Raw genomic sequence first — 23607 nt, 5'->3', positions numbered from 1 at the left:
AGCTTGGGTTTTTAAAATCTCACCTCTCATATCCTCAGCATTTGGCAAATGTCTTAAGGGAAGGACTGAGCATTTGTTCATCTTAGTTCTTCACCTCTGTCTTCTGGAATCTTGGCCTCTCAAGTTTCTTTTTGCCCAAAAGCTCTGCAGCTTCCTCCGTCCCTCAGCAACAGCTCTCTGTCTGGGAAGACTCCAGATTCCCAGTCTCTTGCCCTGTGCGCAGAATGCAAATACACCCCGGAGGCTGTGCTGCGGAGGCCAGCTCCTGTCTTGGCAGCCCCTTCTCTGGAATGTTGGCTTGCGGCTACACACTGATTCCTTCACACACAGTGCAGCGTGGTATCGGGCCTCTTGAGTTGTGCATTGGTCGGCTGCTGGCCACTGCACCCACCAAGCCGCCTTCGCCTTCCATGCTTCGTGGTGTGCATATTCCACACCCCAGAGCCAAGAACAGAGTCTTCTCTGTGTCCTTGTAATGCTTTTACATTTTAAAGATCAAGTTCTATAATAGCTTTAGTTTTTCAATACGGGAGAGCCAGTTGTCCCATACAGATCTTACCTCATTCCCTAAATTGCTGCCTTTTTCTTTAGTGTGTGTGTGTGTGTCTGCTTTGGACATGCTTAGTCTGTTCATGTGTCATTTCTAGACTTTGGAAATCGTTGTAGCTCTGTAGGATATATGATAGCTGATAGGGGATGTTTCCCCTCTTTGTTCTCATTTTTCAAAATTCTCTTATCCTGCCTAGTTCCATTGAATGTCCTGTTGGAATATTTTGCTTATTGGAATTCCACTGAATTTATATAGCGAAATTTGGGGAGAACTGGAAATTTTGCACTGTTGAATGGAATATCTGCTTTCATCAATATTTTCTTAATTTCTCAGTATTTCTGATTTCAGTACTTGGGATTACTGAGTCAAAGAATACAGACCTTCTTAAAGTTCAGGGCGTGCTGCAGAATTGCTCCCTAGAAACCTTGCGGGATTTGTGCCCTAGCCAGGGACTGGTGAACTTGCCTGTTCCTCTCTCCATCCCGGCTGGGGATTTGTGCTCTAGCCAGGGACTCGTGAGCTCACCTGTTCCTCTCTCCATCCCGGCTGGAACATCCTAAGACTTTTTCCAGTTTTAAAAGTGCGGGGATTTTCAACACAAGGAAACACAGATTCTCAGATGTCATCCCTCCGTCCACGCTGGCGGCCACTCCTGGCCGTGAGGAGAAGAGATAGTGGCGGAAGCACTCTGGAGTGTAGATGCGGCTGCACCTTGTGGATCTAAGGGGCTGTGGTGTAGGCGGCATGAGTCCAGCCACATCAGGAACTTGTCCCCACTTAGCCATAGGGTGGCCTGGCACATCCCCCTCCCCTGTAGCCTCTGGAAGAGCTGTTTGCCTGAGGGACAGCCCTGCCCCACATCCAGCCTGTTCTGCGGAGGAGTTCTGGGGAGCCTGGGAGTGGCCTGGGCAGGGTCCAGGAGTTCAGCATCTGCCCTGGTCCCAGGCTCACTGTGCCCCCTTTCCTTCTGCAGACAGACCCCTCCTGCTCTTGATCCTGGAGCTTCCAGGGGCAGCCCAGAGGGGCTTGTCCCTTCTTCACAGCTATGAGGCTGGGGCACTGTAGGACGGGGGTTTTTGCCAGATTCTCCCAAGGGTGGCACTTATGGATGGGGACGACCAGGCAGAAGGTTGCCTTTTCATGGAATGTCAGTGTGGAAGGGTTTCAAGGAGGCCACCTCCTAGCCTTTGCTCTACTTGGATGCCTCTGGTGATGTGGGACTCACCACTGAGTGGGCACCCTAGAGCATTTAGACAGCAATTGGCAAAAACCTCTCATGTCAGGCTGCATGAATTCTGTTTCATAGAGCTCTGGCCATTCCTGTAACCAACAGCTCTGTCCCGAGGCTGTCCCTGTCCCTGTGCCCAGGAGCCCCATCGTTCAGACCGCAAGTCCCATGGGGAAGCAGCAGCATCTGGCTGGTCAGCCTGGAAAGACCTTTCACAGTGGCTGCTTCGTCACTGTTTTGCGGGGAGTTTTCATCAGCCTTCCTCAGAGTCCCAGCACCCAAGAGGCCAAATCATTTTGGGGTTCCTGACCACCACCCTGTCATTTCACAGACGGTAAACTGGGGCCCAGGAAGCTAAGTCACACAGCTGGGGTAAAGGCAAGGCTGAGGCTGGTCCCCCAGTCCTGGCTTGTACCGAATTCCCCATGACTCGTGGGCTGCTCCTCCTCAGTGGGGCTCAGGAATGTTCCTCTCCACCTTCTGCGTGAATTACCAGCAGGAAATTGGGCCGAAAACGTTGACTTTTGTCCTATTGCTTAGGGCTGTCTGTGCTGTTCTTTTCATTTCTGAGTAAAGTTCTCTTTCTTGCTAATTCAGAGACCACACTACTGCTGATGTGGCTACCAGCTGGCGCTTGGTGTGGAGGGTGTGATGGGGCATTCTAGAACACTGTTCCGTTTTAAAGCGTCCTTGACATGTCGATCTGGAGCCAGCACTGGCTCTTGCGGCCTGCACGGACCTGGCATGGAGCCCACCAGGGCCTGCATCCGCAGGGGAAGACCCTTCTTGGGGGATTTGCCGTGGGTGTGAAGGCCACATCCACGTTCACACCCAGGTTGCTGTGTTTCTGTTTCTTTTGTTGGGTTTCAGCTTCCTCAGGCTTGTGAAGCTGGGTTCCACTGGTCCCACTGGGCTCCTGCTTTCTAGAATTATCTGCGCTGCCTCCTCTCCTTGTGGATTCCACCCCATGCATGTGTCACGCTGGGGGCTTTGGAGGGGAGTGGAGAAGAACTTTGGCTTCAGCTGCAGCCAGAGTGCCTGTCCTGCCTCCTCAGATATTGTTTCTAATTCATGTTTCCCTTTTTTCCAAGGTGTTCCCCCCACACTGGGGCTCCCACTACTGTAAGGAGTGACCCACGAAGGCCACAGAGATGGCCGGGGCTTCGGTGAAGGTGGCGGTGCGGGTCCGCCCCTTCAATTCCCGGGAAATGAGCCGTGACTCCAAGTGCATCATTCAGATGTCTGGAAGCACCACCAGTGAGTATCGGCCTGCACAATGTTGGGGTCGGCCACGGGTTGCTGGGGGCCATGGTCCTGTGCCGATGGGCCAGGCTCAGCAGTCAACCTGGCCCTGGCCCCAAGAGCACCTCCTTGTCTATGTGGTGTGTGGGTGTCCTGGGGCTGCTGTAACAAACTGCCACCAATGGTGGTGGGCTTATAAGAATAGAGATTTACGCTCACAGCTGTGGAGGCCAGAAGTCCAAAGTCAAGGTGCCAGCAGGGCCTCACTCTCTCTGAGCTCCTAGGGAGGACCTTTCCTGCCTTCTCCGGGGTCTGGTGGTTGCCAGCCACCTTGACTTGCAGCAGCGTTGCTCTAGTCTCTGCCTCCGTCATCACGTGGCCTTCTCCTCTATGTGTCTGTGTCTCTGCTTTCATGTGGCTTTTTTATAAGGACACCCATCACTGAGTTTGGCTTTCTTATAAGGACACCCATATGTTTCCCCACATATCCAAACCATATCAGTATCTTGGAGGAAGAACCAATTGTCATCTCTCAGTTCTGTGACTGGCTGGGCTCAGCGTGGCAGTTTGTGCTGGGGCCTCTAGTGCAGCTGCAACTGCTGCTGCCGTCACAGGATCAAGTGGTGTCAGCTGCATTGAGTGGTGACATGAACAGCCACCTGGTATTCAGGATGTGGACAATGACAGCCTTCCCATTCCCAGGTGCTGTGCACCCATCCAACATGCCCTCATGTATTATCTACCAGGTGGGGAGGGGGGCGTCCCGAGGGGAGGGCACTCAGGTCCCATGGAAGCTTCCTCCCTAGGTTTAGTCTCCGAGGCCTGCTCAGGGGGTGGAGATTCAGGTGTCACTGGGGGTGTTCTGGGCTCTGTCAGGTCCTGTGGAAGTGAGGGCTCTGCCCGGGCCCTCTGTCTGGCCCAGGGTTGATCCTTCCAGAAGCCCGTGGAGCTCTGTGGCTAATCATGGTACAGTGGGCAGGCTGGGGAGACCCTGCTAAATTCCAGGGTATGGAGGCTGCTGAGGCTATGGGACCCCAGTGCACTTCGGGGTTGCATCCTGACTGTTCTTCATGGTGAATTGTTTTGTCTGTTTGGTTCCTGGAAGCAGACCCAGAGATGAGGATTTGAGTGCCAAGAGTTTATTTGGGAGGTGGTCCCAGGATGCACTGTGGGAGATTGGGGAAGTTTGAGAGGAAGCTGACAAAGGTGCATTCGTAAGTGGGTGACCTCCGTGGCCAGGGCCCTGGCCTTGCTGGGGCCCGTGGACGAACACAACGCACCTCCCGATTGTCCTGCCCAGGAAGGCCAGTGCTTTTCCAACAACGCTCGCTGCATTAGCTGACTGCAGCCTTGGCCTTTTGTGGTCAGAGAAAGTGCTCAGGTGACAGGACCCTTGCCTTTAAGTGGGAAGCCTCAGGCTGTGCAGAGCTGTGAGTCTGGAAATGTGACCTCAGGTGGGAAATGTGACCTCAGGTGCGAACCATGGCTCTGGGTATGAACTTCGACTCCAGGTGGGAACCATGACCTCTGGTGAGCACTGTGGCCTTGGGTGGGCAGAGGAGGCCTGTGCCACGCCCCAACAGGCTTTGCTGTGTCATTGTAAGGTGACCCAGGACATCAGGGAGGGCCCTGTGAATCCCCTTCCATCCCCCACTGGGTGCCAGCAGCACAATTGCCACCTCAGTCTTGCATGTGGGGTCATGGGGAACTCCATGGTTGGCACAGTGACAAGAACCAGACCCGTCGAGCAGCTAAAGACCACCAGAAGCAGAGTGGATGGAAGAACAAAGCTTCAGAGATGGGACCCTGCTGTCCCTGAACCTTGAGAATGGCCCAGCCTCAGGCCAGACCCTAAATGACAGGGTTAGGCAGGTGGGCAGGTTGGAATGGGTGTCCCAGAAGTGACGGCCAGGGTGGGTGAGTGGCCCCCTTGCAGCTTCCGACCTGCCCCCTGGCCCAGCCTCCAGGGGCACTGGGTGGGCGGCCTCCCCATTTTGCATTTCCCCTCATAGGATCCAGAAACGGGAGGGTGCAGCCTGGAGGTGAGCCAGTGTTGCCAAGACCTCGACACTGGCAGCGCTGCCCACCTGGTGGAAGGTTATCTGGCTGAGGCTGCGCCGGCCCAGACCCCAGAGAGCTGCCGGTTCAGAGACAGCAGTGCAGGCCTGGACCTGAGACCTCATGCCCCAGTGGTTTTTGCCTGCTTCACTCCACCCTCTCCTCTGGCCTGGAGAACAAAAGCTGAACCAAAGCTTTACCCCAGGGCTTAGGAGCCAGAGGCCAGAGCCGTATCTGTGGGCAGCCACGTTTCCTTTAGCCAGCGGGGTTGAAACCTGAAGCGAGACACCCTGCTCCAAATGCTTGGATCCCATCCGGCCCTGAAGGCACTGGAGTTCTGGGATTTCGCCTACGTGCCAGCAGCCTCTGCTCCCCAGTAAGCTCTGAGCAGAAGTCCAGGCAAGCCCAGGAGGTCAGGAGGGAAATGCAGGAGCCCCTACACTTTTTTTGGGCAACTGGTAGGTCCTGAAGGAACTCCCCTTCTCAAAGATGAACATATGCAAGACACCAACCTCTTCCGAGATGCCGATCTTCCAGGAATCACCAAACTAAATCAAATATCTGTGGGGTTGCAGCAGAGTTCTGAAACCAAGGAGGAGGAAGGGGCCGTGGACTCAGAGTGGGGGTGGAGAGCCCTCCAGGGCATTTCCTCCAGGACACCTGGAATGTTTCAGACGTCGTCACTTTCATCCTTGGGAAACTGAAGAGCCACAGAGCCAAGACAACACATGAGATCAGTGTCCTGCCCGCTGTAGCTGAAGATGCACCAAGAAAGTCAGGGCCCCAGGTCGCCGGCAAGCAAAAGGCGGGTTGTGAGGGTGGCAGGGACAGGCACCCAGGCCATTTGCTGGGGACAGCCTGGTGATGGATATCAGACGTGTGATGCCGACCTCACCAGGCTGCTTGCGTGAAATGCAACGAGGATTACCCAGCAAGTGTTCAAAGGTGTGCATTTGAAACGTTCACCCTGGTGCTGTTTTACCAAGCCCGAGGCAACTGCCCAAATGCCCGCCAGCTGGGAGCTGCTGAAGGGATGTTAAGTCTATCCCAGCAGTGGACTTGAGTGCTCCTGAAAGCTTTGTGTTTACAGCCTTGAGAAAGTGCCACACAATGTTGTGGGGAAGAGGGCAAAGGTCAGCACAGAGCCCAAGAGTGAGACTGTGTGTGGGCAAAGGGCAGGTCCTGTGTGCACTGGATGTGCACGTGCATGGGAGACAGCAGGGTGGCGGGAGGGAAAAGAGTGGCCGAAGAATGAATAATCAGGAAAAATCTCTAGGAAAGCTGTTTTCATTTTGGAGAAAGCAAACCAGTGGTGGTTTTGGAAGAAAGTGCTGGAAGCTACGTCAGAAATCTGAGTGAAGGGCTGAGGGAGCTCAGGAGGGAAGGATGTCCCCTAGGCCTGGCGCAGGGAAGCCTGCCGGAGGAAGGGGGTCATGGGCTTTTCTCCTGGAGGTTGAGGGACCAGGGTGTTCCAGAGGGCTGACCTGCCCCAGAACAAGCCCCAGGAGGACACCTGCAGACAGGGCATGAGAGGGTGTGGGTGGATGCCCACCTGCCAGAAGCACTCACAGGAGCCACTGTCCCTGGTGACTTCTCAGCTGCAGCTCAGATCAATAGAATCGGGAGTGGCTGCCCTGGCTGGTGTGCCAGGCCCCTCGGAAGATGGCGGGTGCTGTGCCGGGCCCCTCAGAGGATGTCGTGGGGAAGTGACCTGGCCAGCCTGCCCCGCCTGCCCGGTGAAGCTGCTGACTGTTTCTGGAGTCTCAAAACATGAGGAGAGGCCCCACTCTCTAAAGCGTGCCTTGTAGCTCCGCTGTGATGCAGAAATTGGAAGCATTTGAAAGTAAATTTAACTGTTATCCTGTAATCATCACCTGCATAAATAATCCTCTTCATTTGAACGCACCAAACCTAGCAGTTTTGTGAGCCGGCCGAGCTGTCCGTTAGGTGCACTTCGGTCCGGCCTGGCAGAGCTAGTGTAGGTTGGCCTGGGGACAGAAGTTGAGTGTGAGTGCTTCCGTCCTCCTCCTCTCTCCTCACATTCTCTGCCCTGAGAACCGGAAGACATGAGGGCCCTGAGCTTGCCCAGCCGTTCTGCAGATGCTGGAGGCTGGCTGGGGACGCGGACCCTCAGCCATGTGCGGCCCCTGAAGTGAGTTCCTGGAGTGAAGGGCCTGGCTGTGCTCATGACTTACTTGCTGTGTGACACTGGCTAGAGGGTATCCCTTTGGGCCTCAGTTTCCCCACCTGTGCAGTAGCGAGGGGTGGTGCTGGGTACTCCCTGAGGTCCCCAATCATATCTGCACTCTTCTGGCCTTCAGAGGAGGCCCAGGGTTGGGGCGGCCTCTCATCTCTGCCCTTGCCCACAGATGGGGACCTGGACCCAGGGTGGGTGCGACCCCAGGCCCCCAGCCTCCGCTGTGGGCTCCCCCAATCCTGAGCAGTCGGGGAGCTGGGCAAGCCCCTCCACACGGGCAGCAGTGGCACCTGTGTGGTCCCTGGGACTGCTGTTACAAAGGGCTACATCCTGAGTGGCTTCAAATGACAGAAATGTCTCCCCCTGTTCTGGAGGCCAGACTCGGAGGTGCAGGTGCGCTGCAGAGTGGGTGTCTTAAACAGCAGATGTTCCCTTCTCAGCAGTCTGGAGGTGGAAGTCCAATCAAGGCGCCCACAGGTCTGGATCGTGGGAGGGCTGTCTTCCCAGCCTGCAGCTGCTGCCTTCCTGCTGTGTCCTTGCCTGGCCCAGGGAGCTCGGGTCCCTTCCCCTCCTTTAAAGCCACTCATCCCACCATGAGGTCCCTGACTTCGTGGCTTCGTCTCACCTTCATCACCTCACAAGGCCCCATCTCCAAATACCATCTGGTTGGGGGTCAGGGCATTGCATATGAATCTGGGGACACACTCGGCCCACGGCAGGCTCTGTCGGGAAGAGCCAGCTCAGCTCGGCCCTCACACCTGGTGCTCAAGGCTGCAGGAACGCTGAGACTCTGAGAAAACGGCTGTATTCCATTCCTTTTCCGTCCCCCTTCTTCCAGCTCCCCCCACTCCTCGCCCCAACCCTCCCCCTGCTGTCTCTGTCGTCTCAGTGTCCAGTCCTTTGCAGGCCCATGCAGAGTCCTGGGAAGGCTGCCTGATACTGGGCACCTCGCCGGCCTTGGAGGGGCCCAGCTCTGGGGGCCTGGCCAGAGCCTGGGGCGGGAGGGGATGAGGCCCCTAAAGGGGCTGGCTGAGGAGCCCAGCCCAGCAGGCCCGGGGAGGACCTGTTTCTCCCTCCTCCCTCCTCAAACCTGCACAAGGAAAAAATTCCAGACCCTGGCAAAAAAAGCCCTTTCTCCAGCAGAATCGGGGAGGTCTCTGTGAGAAGCAGGCTGCTGAAGGAGGGGTTGCCTGTCTCCACAGGCCTGGCGGACCTCGGGGCTGGGAGGTGTTGCGGGGACCCTGGCTTCTAGTCTGGCTGTGCGTCGTGTGACCTGGGGAGAGGACCTCCCCTCTCTGGAGCTTGGGGCCCATCTGTAGTGACAGGATGGTTCCCAGCCACAGCACAGGGTGTGGGAGGGGTGGCAGGGCCAGGGTGGGGTGGGGGTCCCAGACACAATACATGGCCTGGGAGTGGGGTTGCGAGCAGGGTAGGGTGGGGGTCCCAGACCCCATACAGGGCCTAGGATGGGGGTGTAGGCAGGGCCAGGATGGGATGGGGGTCCCAGCTACAACACAGGCCTGGGAGGGTGGGGGCCCAGGACAAGCAGGCCTGAGGGATTCTCCCATGGGCCATTTACAGCTGCAACTGAGCCCCACTCCTGCCCACTCACCTGTGCTGCCCTCTGTCCCCCACCTACCTGGCATTCCTTGGGCACTATCTGTGCCCTGTCCCAGAGGGCCCCCACCTCATAGAGCTCATGGCCCATGTGGGGTGTGGCACCGGGGCTTCATCTGAGCAAGGTTGGCACCTAGGGCTGGGCAAGGGTGGGACAAGGAGCAAGGGCTAGTGGGGGTGCGGGAAGCCTGACCGGAGTGCAGCGGGGTGAGGCAAGGGGGTGGATGGGGCAGGAAAGGGTGTGGGGATGGGGCCAAGCCTGTGCGGGGAGCCCGACCTGAGTGCAGCGGGGTGAGGTGAGGGGGTGGATGGGGCAGGAAGGGGTGTGGGAATGGGGCCAGAGTGCGGTGGGGTGAGGGGATGAGGTGGACACAGTGGGTGTTGCTGGCTTCAGCAAGGGGCCCCAGGCCTCTGTGTCAGAGCTGGGAGGCCCAGACGGGCTGTGCTAGGGAAGGCGCTGCAATTGTTTCCACAGCGCTGGTTGATCTGTGCTGGGGTTCTGGAGGCGGCACCACGGGTGCTGTTGCCTGGGTCCCGGCAGGCATTGAAGTCAGGACAGCTTGGCCTTCTCTCTGCCTCTGCTCCTGGCCACAGCACGGACGACGGACGTGGCCCCTCTCACCTCTGAGGACAGGGCTGTGATGGTCAGTCCCCGGCTCCCTCCTGCTGGCTGCCCAGGGTGCCCGGGTGTTTCCCAGAAATCCTCAGGCCTGGGATGGGGGTGCAGGTGGGACCTGAAACTGGATCTGCCCTGGCGACAAGGCTGCCAGTGATGCCTGTGCTGTCAGGAAGACGCTTGGCCAGAGATCACAGCCCAGGTGCCTGCCCACAAAACCACCGAGCCTGGGGCAGCAGCAGAGTGTGGACAGGCAGAGGGGGTCTCAGTGCCCTGAACTGCCATAAGGAAGCACCACAAACAGAAGTGTGCTGTCTCGTGATTCTGGAGGCCAGAAGTCTGAGATCAAGGTGGTGGCAGAGGTGGCTGCTCCTGAGCCATGAGGGGCACCTGTCCAGGCCCTCCAGCTTCTGGGGCTTGCCAGAAGCCAGCTTCTGGCATTCCTAGCTTCTCATCACCCTGATATCTGCCCTCATGTTCTCATGGTACCCTCCCTGTCTCCAAATCTCCTCTTTTATAAGGACATGGCAGCACTAGATTAGGGCCCGTCTTCATAGAGTAGGGCCTCATCTTAACTAATTACATCCGCAGCAACTTTATCTCCAAATGAGGTCCCATTCTGAGATACTGGGGGTAAAGACTTCAAAATATGAAATTGGGGGGACACAGTTTAACTCGTAACTGGGGCATTTTGTTCTCTGTGGTCCTGGTGGCAGGTCCGCAGGGTGCATGCTGGCATGGAGGGTATGGGCATCCTGGAGGCTGTGCCGCCGGCCCCCAGCCCATGCTGGCTGAGAAAAACCAATCTGGGGCGGACAGAGCTCATCTCCAGCCTTCATCTCCAAGCATAGGACGGTGCCATGAGGGCTTCGTTCTTCAGGTTTGCTGATGTGATGGTGGTGGTCTCCGGGGGCTCCCTGACCAGGAATGGCCAGTGTTCCTCCTGGGTGTAAGAACCTGGGAGGGGACTGCCTCAGGCCTCCAGGCCTCTGTCAACACCAATTCTGGGTTCAGACCGTGTTCCAGGGGGCAGCAGGTCCTGTCCTTCCGGCCACTGAGGACATGCAGCCTGCAGGGTCCAGACCTGTCCAGGGCCTGGGAAACGCTGGGGGCAAGGATGGAAGGTGGCGGTGGGCGTGCTGGGTCCCTGAGATGCTTGCAGGCTATGTGGGTGGGAGGAGCTCCTGGGACACTCATCCTGGGACAGCTCCTGGGAAACCCCCCCAGGCACTGGCTGTGGGCGGGGGCATCATCATGTGTTCATGGATTTGTTCTGGGTTTGATGAACAGATATTCTGTGAGCGCTGCCTGAAGCCAGCCCAGGGTGCCTGGGATTGGGCTTGAAGTTGGGTGGAGGAGGGAGGGGGAGGAGGGACTCTGGCAGAAGACAGTCCCATAGAGCTCTGTTTGGAGTAGCAAGCCTAGAAGAACCGCACAGGCATAACACAAACGTGATGGACACCCAGGCTTCCAGCGCTTCTCGGGCACGTGCACGCTGAGCCGGAGTGTAAAGGCCTGGGCAGGGGGCGGGGCAGGGCAGGGGCTGTGAGCCCTGGGTGGACCCCAGAGATGGAGGGGCTGCGGCTTGCAGGTGGGAAGGATCCTCCCTGGGTGACTGCCTTTGAGGGGAGCCAGTTGCACTTGGCGGGAGAATGACACAGAGCCTTGCAGGCTGGTATGGTGGTACCCTTGGACATCCATGGGTGGCAGGACCCACCATAAAGAGGGGGCAGAGACAGCTCATCTGCCTGGGAGTGGGGTCCTAGGTCCCCTCCAATTTGGGGGCCTGGCTCGTCTGGGGCCTGAGGCCTCTTAAGACCATCTCCCCAACTTGGAGTGTAGATGCCAGCTAGTCAGGGGCCCTCCCAGCACAGCGCTAACCACCTGTGTTCCTTCCCACAGCCATCGTTAACCCCAAACAGCCCAAGGAGACACCCAAAAGCTTCAGCTTTGACTACTCCTACTGGTCGCACACCTCGGTAAGCCGGGACCCCGGGTCGGGGGAGGTGGGGGCAGCAGTGCGGAGGCCATGTGGCCCTCGGGGTCCCTCGACCTCTCTGAGCCACTCATTCCTCTCTAACTGGGGCGAGGACCCCACCCTGCTCCCCTGGAAGGTCACCCTGAGCGGCCCATGCAGGGTCCTCAGCGAAGGCAGTGATGGAGGCTGCAGGGACTGAGGGGCCTTCAGCTCCGTGTGGGTAGTTTCCAGGGTCAGAGCTGTGTGTCCGTCCACCTGCTGGTGACTTTTCCCCAGACATCCCAAAGTCACAATGCCCAAAGCTGACCCTGAGCCTGTCTGGAAGCTGTGCCCTGCATGCTGGGAGCCCAGGAGACCCCTGGACTCTTCTCCTTCCCCCCTCCCCGATCCAGTCCACACTGAGCCCTGTCCTCCACCTGCCACCTCCTGGACCCGTCTAGAAGAAGGCATGCAGCCTCCTCATCTAAGCCCCTCATATCTATATCTCTGAGCACCTGCCCCCCATAACAGCCCCAGGGCTCCCTGCTTCTGCCTTCCCCATCCAGTCCGTCCTCCTTCCAGGATGACCCCCAGCTAACCACCCTGTCCCCCTGCCTAAAGTGCCCCACTGTCCTCGGGACAGTGTTCAGGAGCTGTAGCCCAGCCTGTGGGGTCTCTGGGCCTTCACACCCTGTCCCCAGTCCCAGCTCTTGTCATCCCTGCTTGTCACGGTCACATGGAACTTACTTTGGTTTTGAGGTCCCACCTCTGGGCCTTTCACATGCTGTTCCCTCTGTTGGAACCCGTCCTGCCTCCTGTCTGGCTGGCCGCTCTTCATCCCTCATCTGTGACACAGAGGGCTCCTCCTCCAGGAAGCTACCCCACAAGGCAGGAGTAGGATAGGGGGCAGGCATCCCTCCCCACTGTGCTGCCCTGGCACCCTGAGGCCCTGGGCATCCCCTGGCTCCGCAGACATGATGGGCTGAGCCTCGGGTGCACCCAGCCTCCTGCAGCTTCATTCCTTCCTCGTCCTCTAGCCCGAGGACATCAACTACGCGTCGCAGAAGCAGGTGTACCGGGACATCGGTGAGGAGATGCTGCAGCATGCCTTTGAGGGATACAACGTGTGCATCTTCGCCTACGGGCAGACGGGTGCCGGCAAGTCCTACACCATGATGGGCAAGCAGGAGAAGGACCAGCAGGGCATCATCCCACAGGCACGAAGCGGGGGGCGGGCGGGGGCAGCCCCGGCAGATGGGGCGGGACCAGCTGAGGCTGAGAGCTCCGGGCCAGGCACCCCTGAGAGCAGCCCCCAGAGAGCAGGGAGTCAGGAGGGGAAGGCCAGCTGGGTCAAGAGTGGGCCTGGGGCAGGTGAGAGCCAGATGTGGCCGTGAAGCTGCAGACCCAGGCCCCAGGTGCAGGAAGGGCCCTGGCCTTGGACAGGGTCCACCTTGATCATATGCCTAAGACACAGCAGCTGGGAGAGCCCTGGCTGGGGCAGCTGATCTCTGAGGGTGTGAGGGCTGGCAGTGTGGGCAGAGAGAGGTGCTCAGGACAGGGGTGACCAAACACCAGACCCAGCAGCTCCTCATTTGCTGCAGGAACCCTAAGTCCCCAGCCATTCCCCTGGGCAGGTCTCTGGACCTGAGTTGGTCACTAGTACTTTGCCTGCTGAGGGAAGGGAGATGGCTGGGATGTCTGTAGGATAGCAGAGCTAGGGGGAGGGGCAGATGACCCACACCAGCCAGGGACCCCTGAGTTAAGAGGGAGACACTGGCTCCTTGGCTATAGACTTTCTCAGTGCCTTTACCATGACGTGTGTGGTGAGGGTGCAAGAGGGGCCTGAGAGGGTGGCATCCCGCCTGGCGCAGGCTGCCCACAGCATTGCAAGGGGCAGGGATCCAGGGAGCAGCCCCAGCCCTCCCCGGCTGACTGTCCCCCCATTCCTGCAGCTCTGCGAGGACCTCTTCTCTCGGATCAACGACACGACCAACGACAACATGTCCTACTCCGTGGAGGTAGGGCTCCCGCCTGCTGTCGGCCGCTGGGGCAGGGCTGGGAATCTGGTGTGGCTGGCAGTGCTTTTCATGTCCTACTTGGTGGAGGTAGGGCTCCCCGCCTGCCGTCGGCCGCTGGGGCAGGGCTGGGAATCCGGAGTGGCTGGCAGTGCTTTTCTGATGCAAAGTGAGTGCCCACCATGGGTCTGCACGCCCAGCTTGTCCCTCACTCATCCAAGTGGCAGGCAAGACAGCGGGCCTGGGCAGGGCTCAAGACGCCCAAAGCACAGAGTGATGAGGTGATCCCCACCTGGCAGGTGCTTCTCCAGCAGCTGCTCTGTGCCAGGGCAGGGGCAGGTGCCTCAGAGCTCAGGGCCTGGCCATGCCTGCCGTGGCTGGGGTGGCCCTGGTGTGTGTGTGTCCTAGAGCCCAGGATGGCCGTGGTGAGGGAGGCCACATTGACACCCCTGCCTCGAACATACACACAGGGGCTGCAGACTGGGAGCCCTCTGCTCAGCAGGCAGTGCCCCCCCTCTCACTTAGGGGTCCTGATGGCAGCCCCCACCCCCTCACTCAGGGGCCCAGCAGGCAGCCCACACCCCCTCACTCAGGGCTCCTGATGCTGGCCCCCATCCCCTCAGGGGTCCTGATGGTGGCTCCCATCCCCTCACTCAGGGGTCCTGATACTGGCCCCCACCCTCTCACTCGGCTCCTGATGGCGGCCCCCACCCCTCACTCAGGGGCCCAGCAGGCAGCCCCCACCCCTTCACTCAGGGGTCCTGATGCTGGCTCCCATCCCCTCAGGGTGGCCCCCACCCCCTCACTCAGGGGTCCTGATGGCGGCCCCCATCTCCTCACTCAGGGGTCCTTATGTTGACCCCTACCCCCTCACTCAGGAGTCCCCCCAGTGGCAGCCCCACTCCCTCGCCTCAGGGGTCCCTGATGGCCTGGCTCTGCCCTGCAGGTCAGCTACATGGAGATTTACTGTGAGCGCGTCCGTGACCTCCTGAACCCCAAGAACAAGGGCAACCTTCGCGTGAGGGAGCACCCACTGCTGGGGCCCTACGTGGAGGACCTCTCCAAGCTGGCTGTCACCTCCTACAATGACATCCAGGACCTCATGGACTCAGGGAACAAGGCCAGGTGGGTGGAGGGACTCGCTGGACCTCCCTGCCCTCCTGTCCTGCCGCCTCTCCCCGGAGGAAGCCCCTTCACCTCGGTCCTGGCCCTTTTTGGTAGGGTCCATCTGTGCCCCCGTGGAGGTGTGGCCTCCTGAGCCCGAGGTCGTTTAGGCCTGTGCCAGCCCAAGAGAGGCCGAGGGCTCCCCCTGTGCAGGGGACACTGTCACCTCCATGGGGCTTCTCCTCCATGGGGGTCTGTGTCCTCCAGCTGAGGTGCCCGGGGGGTGCCGGCAGCATCTGTGGCTGCTGCTTTGGTGGGGCAGCTGCTCTGCTAGTCCCAGGGGTCCAGATTCTGTGTGGGGGCCAGCGTGCTGGGGTCAGGGGGCATGTGGGGAGGGTTGGCTGCTCTGCTAGTCCCAGGGGTCCAGATTCTGTGTGGGGGCCAGCGTGCTGGGGTCAGGGGGCATGTGGGGAGGGTCGGCTGCTCTGCTAGTCCCAGGGGTCCAGATTCTGTGTGGGGGCCAGCGTGCTGGGATCAGGGGGCATGTGGGGAGGGTCGGCTGCTCTGCTAGTCCTAGGGGTCCAGATTCTGTGTGGGGGCCAGCGTGCTGAGGTCAGGGGGCATGTGGGGAGGGTCGGTTGCACAGTGCTGCAGCCATAAGCAACCTGGTTCCTTGGCCTCTGCTGCCCTGGGCCTCCTGCCTGGGATGCCCTGGTTGTCATGGCAACAGACCCCCTCTGCCACCCGGGACTTCTTGAGGGTGAGGTGATGGCCCTTGTCACTCTCAGCTCCTGAGGTCGTGAGTCACACTCTGCGCCATCCTGCACCCCTTTGGTGGCCCCACAAGGGCTGGTGGGTGGGGGTGCTGTTCCTGATGAGGCCCACAGCGCACCCTGGCCGTCATTGTGACTCCATGCTGGAGGTGGGCCCTGGGCTGCCACATTCCGTGTGCTGAGTCTTGGGAGCCTTCCCTGAGGTCCCTGGCAGGTCAGGGTGGCATCAGGACCAACTCCAGGCCACCCTCAGCAGCCTTGGGCTTCCTGTTCTGAAGGACCCTGCCGAGACCCATGCCACCTCCTGTGGGGTGTGGCGGGCTCCTTGGGCTTCCCAGAGCGGTGGGTGTGGGCTGTGGTAGGGTGGACAGTGAACAGCCCCTTCCCCTCCCACATCACGGCCCTGGAGGGCTCCTGCCCAGCTGGGCACTGCATGGGCTTCTCTGTGCCCAGGAGTGGGAAGCTTTCGCAGTCACTGCTGCCCCGAATACACCAGGCAAGGGCTGGGGCTGAGGACGCCACTGTGGGCAGGTGGCCGTGGGCCCTGCTGGAGTCCTGGCAGGAGGTGCCATCAGTGCCAGGTCCAGCAGGGCAGCCCCTGGGGTCTGGGGGAGCTGCCCCCTGATGACCTGGTTCAGAGGGCTGGCACCACCGGCGATCTTGCACCCGGCCACAGGTTGAGGGGTAACCATGTGTGGCTTTCTGCTCCTCAGGACTGTGGCGGCCACCAACATGAATGAGACCAGCAGTCGCTCCCACGCCGTCTTCAACATCATCTTCACCCAGAAGCGCCATGACGCAGAGACCAATATCACCACGGAGAAGGTGAGTGAGTGGCCTCACAGGTGGTGCCACCAAGGGCAGTGGCTGGTGGTCAGGGTAGGGGTGGAGGTCAGGCCAGTGGGAGCAGCACAAGGACGTCAGGCCCAATGCTGGCCTGTGCGGGGCGGGCAGTGTCCTCACACTTACACTGGCACCAGGTGTGGACGTCCCCCCGGGCCCCAGAGGCCCTTCTCCCGCGCCTTGGCATTCTCCATGGACCAGGCCAGGGGGCCATCTTCTGGGGCTTTTGCCTGGACAGCCAGTCCAGGCTTATGGGAGGGGCAGCAGGAGAGCACCCAGCCTCTCCCTGACCATCTCTTACTCTGTCCCCTGCCCTCATGCCCCAGCTCTCCAGGCCCGGGGGCACCTCAGCCACCACCTGGTTGGGGGCTCGCTGAGGCAGCCGCATGGGGAGCACAAAGGGGCTGGGTGGAGTGAGGGCTGCTCAGTCCCTGACGGTGCTGGAGGTCCGCCAGGCACATCCTCCTGACCGGGACTCCATGAAACAGTGAGCGGGGGCTCAGGATGGCTGAGGTGGGTTGGGGGACAGACGAGGGTGAAGCTGGACAAGGTCAGCCCAGCTGCCTGCCCCGCTGCCCTCACTGGTGGGCACTGAGAGGGTCCTGCGGTGTCCGTGGGCAAGTCCTGCCCTGTAGCTGTGGCTCAGGAGGGGCCAGGCCTCCAGGTGCAGGGCCTTCCACCCCAGACTGCGGATGCCCCTGTTGGGAGCCTGGCCGGTGCCCACCTCGCTAGCTGCAGCCATGGCCCGTGTGGTGGCTGAGCAGGGCCAGGGCCTCCTGGAGCTGGGTTCTAATCCCACCACGGACACTGAGCACCATCTGTGGAAGTGGGGACAGTGACAGTCGCACCTCGTGGATGCCGTAGGGAGCGAGTGCGCCCTTGTGTGAAAAGCACCCAGCATGTGGCGGCAGCGCCCGTGCTTCCTTGGGAAGGTGGCTGGGCACTCACTCGGGCAGGGCCTGGGGAGAGCTGGGACGGAGGTGCGGGTGGAAACTGCGGGGTCGGCACTGCTGGGCCTGGGGAGGGGCGGCGCCTTGCAGAGGGGATGCTTGGCCAGGGCTCCTTCAACAGCTGTGGAGACCTTGCCCAGGGGTCCTGGGAAGCCCCCACGCATCTTGCGGCCTCTCCCGCATGTGATGCATCTGCTGTTTCAGGTGAGCAAAATCAGCCTGGTGGACCTGGCTGGGAGCGAGCGGGCCGACTCCACGGGAGCCAAGGGCACGCGCCTCAAGGTAGGGGCCAGGCCGCCATGCGGGGACTGCAGTGGGCCCCGTGTCCACATCTGGCCTGCTCCAGGGTGGGCGGCAGGAGGGCTCTGTTGGGGTCCCAGGGGCCTGGGCCACCCTGAGGGTGAGCCTGCGTAGGGAGGGTGGGCATAGGCTGGGGTCTTGGGCTGCCAGCAGCCGAGGGCCGTGCCTGGGGCACCAGCGCTGGGCACACAGGTCGGGGTTTGGCGGGACGGTGTCCTCTTTCGGGCCCCAAGGACCTTGCGCCTAGAGGCCGGGTCTTCCCTGGGGAGATCGGGGCACCCCGGGGAAGCAGTGCTGGGGTCGGGAAGGAGTGTGTTTCCTTGACCCCTGCTGGCCTCAGCACCAGATGCTTGGGCAGGGGCCCCGGAAGCATTTCAGGGGGACACAGGATGATATCAGGGTTTGCATGGCGCTGAGGGCAACACTGGGGTACATGCTCCTGGCCAGAGGCTCCAGCTGGCTTTCTGTCAGGGCACCTCATGCCCGAGTGGCCCCAGAGATCAGCAGCTGCGGTGGTGGCCTCCGCTCCACACCGCACAGGTCCACCCAGGGCGTCCCTCCAGAGCAGGAGGCCCCACGGGTCCCCAGAGTCCCAACCCCACTGTCTTTTCTCCCCGCAGGAGGGGGCCAATATCAACAAGTCGCTGACCACCCTGGGCAAGGTCATCTCCGCCCTGGCTGAAATGGTGAGTGGCCCGGCCCGGCTTCCATAGCCAGACCCCCAGAGGGTCTTCGGGGCCCCTATCCTGCCCCTGTCACCCCCGTTTCCAGGCCCTGTGTCTGGGAGGTGGCCAGGTTCAAGGGAGAGCCCGGAGATGGCCGGAGTGTCACACGCTGGAGAAGGGGTAGGGGCCCTGGTTTCTCCCGGGACCCTCAGTTTCCCCACCTGTAAAGTGGGGCTATGGCCACGGTTGGCCCCGTGCAGTAGGCAGCCCAGGCCTGGGCCCGGGAAGGGTGGCCCTGAAGGGACCCTGCCCCGGGGGAGCTGCTGTCGAGAAGACCACGGGGTGGCAGAGCCTGAGTCATGGCCGGGGCGAGGGAGCCGGGCCGCCTGCTCTTCTGCCCCCACAGCCCGCACCAGCTTCACTCCGGGCCTCAGCCTCTCTCTATCTTTTCCTTTTCAGGACTCCGGACCCAACAAGGTAAGCGGCTTCCTTCAGCCCCGGGGCAGGTGCGGGAGGCTGGTGGTGTTGTCTGCCCTGCACTGGCGCCCTGTGGTGAGGGGTGGGGCGGGCAGTGAGTGCGCTGGGAGGTGGGGGACATGGGGGTGGATCCCGGGAAGGAAAAAAACGGGTGTGGGAGGCCCCGTGCGGTGCCTGTGTCTGCGTGGACAGAGGGCGTCTGGGGTGGCCTCACGGCAGGGCCTGGGGCAGGGGCTGCTGGGAGACACTGAGGTGGGAAAGGGTGGCCTGGGGGGCATGGGGGCCCTGAGAGGAGCTGAGAGGGGCGCGGAGGAGCCCCTCGGGCATGGAGAGGGCTGGGGAGCCCTGAGAGGAAGCGGGTGACAGGCGTGCTGGACTCTGAGCAGCCATAGGCGTGACGGGGCCAGTGGGGGAGGCGAACGTGTATGGAGTCGGAGGTGCCGTGGAGCGCGCTGTGTGTGAAGCTGCCTGGGGGGAGACTGGGGACTGTGTGAGGAACTGCGTGGGCAGCCGTGAAACCTTTCGAGGGACTGGGCAGGAACGGAGTGAGCCAGCGTGGGAATGCACGAGACAGGGCGGGCGCCACTGCGAGGATCTGCGAGGTGCTCACTGGGAAACGCACTGGGAACTTGGTGGTGGCTCTGTGGGGACAGAGAACTGTGTGAATTGTGAAGAGCTGTGTGGCCTGTGTGAGGAGTTCCAAGAGACTAAGAACACATGTGGGGCTGTATGAAGAATTCTGAGAAGGCGTGTGGACTGAGCGGGGAACTGTGGAGAATGGCGTGGGGAACTCGAGTGGGAGCGAAGTGAGGAAACAGGGCCCCTCTGGGGAACTGTGTGAGGAACTCTGTGGGAACAGGAGAGGAAGCGTGTGGGAAACGGCATGGGACACTGCGTGGGACTGCGTGACACTGAGGACCTGTGTGGGGAATTGAGTGTGGAGCGGAGTGAACTGTGAGGAGCTGTGATAACCGTGTGGAACTGTGAGAGAACGGTGTGGAACGGCGTGGAGCGGCGTGGGGAGGGAGGAGAGAAGGATCCGCTGTGCAGATTGTGCGGGACTGTGAGGAACTGTGTAGAACTGTGTGGAGCTGCGTGTGGAGTTGTGTGTGGAGCTGCGTGTGGAGCTGTGTGTGTGGAGCTGTGTGTGTGGATCAGTGTGTGTGGAGCTGTGTGTGTGGATCAGTGTGTGTGGAGCTGTGTGTGTGGAGCTGTGTGTGTGGAGCTGTGTGTGTGGATCAGTGTGTGTGGAGCTGTGTGTGTGGAGCTGCGTGTGGAGCTGTGTGTGGAGCTGTGTGTGTGGAGCTGTGTGTGTGGATCAGTGTGTGTGGAGCTGTGTGTGTGGAGCTGTGTGTGTGGATCAGTGTGTGTGGAGCTGTGTGTGTGGATCAGTGTGTGTGGAGCTGTGTGTGTGGAGCTGTGTGTGTGGATCAGTGTGTGTGGAGCTGTGTGTGTGGAGCTGTGTGTGTGGATCAGTGTGTGTGGAGCTGTGTGTGTGGATCTGTGTGTGTGGATCAGTGTGTGTGGAGCTGTGTGTGTGGATCAGTGTGTGTGGAGCTGTGTGTGTGGATCTGTCTGTGTGGATCTGTGTGTGTGGAGCTGTGTGTGTGGGGAGCTGTGTATGTGGAGCTGTGTGGAGCTGTGTGGATCAGTGTGTGTGGAGCTGTGTGTGTGGAGCTGTGTGTGTGGATCAGTGTGTGTGGAGCTATGTGTGTGGATCTGTCTGTGTGGATCTGTGTGTGTGGAGCTGTGTGTGTGGATCTGTGTGTGTGGAGCTGTGTGTGTGGGGAGCTGTGTATGTGGAGCTGTGTGGAGCTGTGTGGATCAGTGTGTGTGGAGCTGTGTGTGTGGAGCTGTGTGTGTGGATCAGTGTGTGTGGAGCTATGTGTGTGGATCTGTCTGTGTGGATCTGTGTGTGTGGAGCTGTGTGTGTGGAGCTGTGTGTGTGGATCTGTGTGTGTGGAGCTATGTGTGTGGATCTGTCTGTGTGGATCTGTGTGTGTGGAGCTGTGTGTGTGGATCAGTGTGTGTGGAGCTATGTGTGTGGATCTGTCTGTGTGGATCTGTGTGTGTGGAGCTGTGTGTGTGGATCTGTGTGTGTGGAGCTGTGTGTGTGGGGAGCTGTGTATGTGGAGCTGTGTGTGTGGAGCTGTGTGGATCAGTGTGTGTGGAGCTGTGTGTGTGGAGCTGTGTGTGTGGATCAGTGTGTGTGGAGCTATGTGTGTGGATCTGTCTGTGTGGATCTGTGTGTGTGGAGCTGTGTGTGTGCATCTGTGTGTGTGGATCAGTGTGTGTGGAGCTGTGTGTGTGGAGCTGTGTGTGTGGATCAGTGTGTGTGGAGCTATGTGTGTGGATCTGTCTGTGTGGATCTGTGTGTGTGGAGCTGTGTGTGTGGATCTGTGTGTGTGGAGCTGTGTGTGTGGGGAGCTGTGTATGTGGAGCTGTGTGGAGCTGTGTGGATCAGTGTGTGTGGAGCTGTGTGTGTGGAGCTGTGTGTGTGGATCAGTGTGTGTGGAGCTATGTGTGTGGATCTGTCTGTGTGGATCTGTGTGTGTGGAGCTGTGTGTGTGGAGCTGTGTGTGTGGATCTGTGTGTGTGGAGCTATGTGTGTGGATCTGTCTGTGTGGATCTGTGTGTGTGGAGCTGTGTGTGTGGATCTGTGTGTGTGGAGCTGTGTGTGTGGAGCTGTCTGTGTGGATCTGTGTGTGTGGAGCTGTGTGTGTGGGGAGCTGTGTATGTGGAGCTGTGTGGAGCTGTGTGGATCAGTGTGTGTGGAGCTGTGTGTGTGGAGCTGTGTGTGTGGATCAGTGTGTGTGGAGCTATGTGTGTGGATCTGTCTGTGTGGATCTGTGTGTGTGGAGCTGTGTGTGTGGAGCTGTGTGTGTGGAGCTATGTGTGTGGATCTGTCTGTGTGGATCTGTGTGTGTGGAGCTGTGTGTGTGGATCTGTGTGTGTGGAGCTGTGTGTGTGGGGAGCTGTGTATGTGGAGCTGTGTGGAGCTGTGTGGATCAGTGTGTGTGGAGCTGTGTGTGTGGAGCTGTGTGTGTGGATCAGTGTGTGTGGAGCTATGTGTGTGGATCTGTCTGTGTGGATCTGTGTGTGTGGAGCTGTGTGTGTGGATCAGTGTGTGTGGAGCTGTGTGTGTGGATCAGTGTGTGTGGATCTGTGTGTGTGGATCCGTCTGTGTGGATCTGTGTGTGTGGAGCTGTGTGTGTGGAGCTGTGTATGTGGAGCTGTGTGGAGCTGTGTGTGTGGATCAGTGTGTGTGGAGCTATGTGTGTGGATCTGTCTGTGTGGATCTGTGTGTGTGGAGCTGTGTGTGTGGATCTGTGTGTGTGGAGCTGTGTGTGTGGGGAGCTGTGTATGTGGAGCTGTGTGTGTGGAGCTGTGTGGATCAGTGTGTGTGGAGCTGTGTGTGTGGAGCTGTGTGTGTGGATCAGTGTGTGTGGAGCTATGTGTGTGGATCTGTCTGTGTGGATCTGTGTGTGTGGAGCTGTGTGTGTGCATCTGTGTGTGTGGATCAGTGTGTGTGGAGCTGTGTGTGTGGAGCTGTGTGTGTGGATCAGTGTGTGTGGAGCTATGTGTGTGGATCTGTCTGTGTGGATCTGTGTGTGTGGATCCGTCTGTGTGGATCTGTGTGTGTGGAGCTGTGTGTGTGGAGCTGTGTATGTGGAGCTGTGTGGAGCTGTGTGTGTGGATCAGTGTGTGTGGAGCTATGTGTGTGGATCTGTCTGTGTGGATCTGTGTGTGTGGAGCTGTGTGTGTGGAGCTGTGTATGTGGAGCTGTGTGGAGCTCTGTGTGTGGATCTGTGTGTGTGCATCAGTGTGTGTGGATCAGTGTGTGTGGATCTGTGTGTGTGGATCTGTGTGTGTGGATCTGTGTGTGTGGATCAGTGTGTGTGGATCTGTGTGTGTGGATCTGTGTGTGTGGATCAGTGTGTGTGGATCAGTGTGTGTGGATCTGTGTGTGCGGATCAGTGTGTGCGGAGCAGTGTGGAGAACCACAGGAACTGTGTGGGGAGCCTGCAGAGAACTGTGTGGCCCGCTATGTCGGAAGCGGGAAGAACCTGTGTGAGGACCAGAGGAAGAAATGCCTCAGGAACTGTGGGGGGAACCCGAGGAGCTCTGGGGGCCTGAGCGGAGCTGTGTGGGAACATGAGCTGTGCGTGGCGCCGGGAGAGGAAGTGTGTGCCACAGGGTGGGAGCTGCGTGGAATCACGTGAGGAACCGTGCAGGGCTATCCGTGGAGCTACGGAGAAGCTCTGTGGGAAAGTATTTGAGGAACCGTGTGAGGAGTTGCGTGGGGAACTGTGGGAGGATGTGACTGTGCGGGGAAGGCGGGGAACCAGGCGGGAAGCGTGTGGGGAATCGCTTGGGGGAAGTGTGCGCTCGTGTGGGGACCCCCGTGGGGGATCTGTGGAGCTGGAGCTCCGCGTACTCTGAGGAGCTGTGGAACTGGGAGCGGAGGTGTGTGGAGTGGTGTGGGGCCGCGTGGGAATCGTGTGACGGAACGCCGAGGAGCCGGGCGGGTGCTCGGGGAGCGGTGGTGAGCTGTGAGAAACTGCGGGGAGCCAGGCGGGTGGCTGCTGCGAAAGGCACAAGGAACCGCGTGAACGCTGCGTCAGGGATTCGGGGGGTCTGTGGAAATGTGGCGGAAACTGTGGGGAAGTGTGCGGGAACTCGGAGGAACCCGCGAGGGCCTGAGAGGAGCCACGTGAGCCCCCGTCTAAGGCACTGTGAGAGGATCTGCTTGAGAAACTGGGGAACTGCGAAACTGTGAAGGTGGGTGAAACGGGGCCGCGTGGACCTGTGTGGAATGCTGTGGAGAGCTGTATGAGAAACGGAAGCACCGTGGGGCGTGGGGCGGCCTGGGGGGAAACATGTGACAGCCTGTGTGTGCAGCCATGTGGGAAACTGCAGAACTGGGAGGCAGTGCACGCGGCCGCATGAGGGGCCACAGAACCAAGCGAGGAAGCGGGTGAGCCAGTGTGGGGAAGTGTGGGAACTGTGTGGAA

General features: G+C 59.8%; 1 protein-coding gene across 4 annotated transcripts in view; it reads left to right on the top strand.

Annotated features, from left to right (window-relative positions):
- KIF1A (kinesin family member 1A) overlaps positions 1–23607 on the top strand; it is a 117335-nt gene that overhangs the window by 19535 nt on the left and 74193 nt on the right. For all 4 annotated transcript variants that reach the window (XM_024243249.2, XM_024243247.2, XM_054550130.1 and 1 more), the window contains exons 2-10: positions 2870–3035; positions 11411–11487; positions 12503–12682; positions 13418–13483; positions 14427–14605; positions 16071–16182; positions 17355–17432; positions 18071–18136; positions 18575–18592. In XM_024243249.2, coding sequence (XP_024099017.1) covers positions 2930–3035; positions 11411–11487; positions 12503–12682; positions 13418–13483; positions 14427–14605; positions 16071–16182; positions 17355–17432; positions 18071–18136; positions 18575–18592 — 882 coding nt within the window. In that variant the 5' untranslated portion in view covers positions 2870–2929. The remainder of the gene's footprint in view (positions 1–2869; positions 3036–11410; positions 11488–12502; positions 12683–13417; positions 13484–14426; positions 14606–16070; positions 16183–17354; positions 17433–18070; positions 18137–18574; positions 18593–23607) is intronic.

The sequence above is a fragment of the Pongo abelii genome, chromosome 11, assembly GCF_028885655.2.
Source record: "Pongo abelii isolate AG06213 chromosome 11, NHGRI_mPonAbe1-v2.0_pri, whole genome shotgun sequence".
Lineage (NCBI taxonomy): Eukaryota > Metazoa > Chordata > Mammalia > Primates > Hominidae > Pongo > Pongo abelii.
This window is presented reverse-complemented; position numbering and strand designations above follow the sequence as displayed.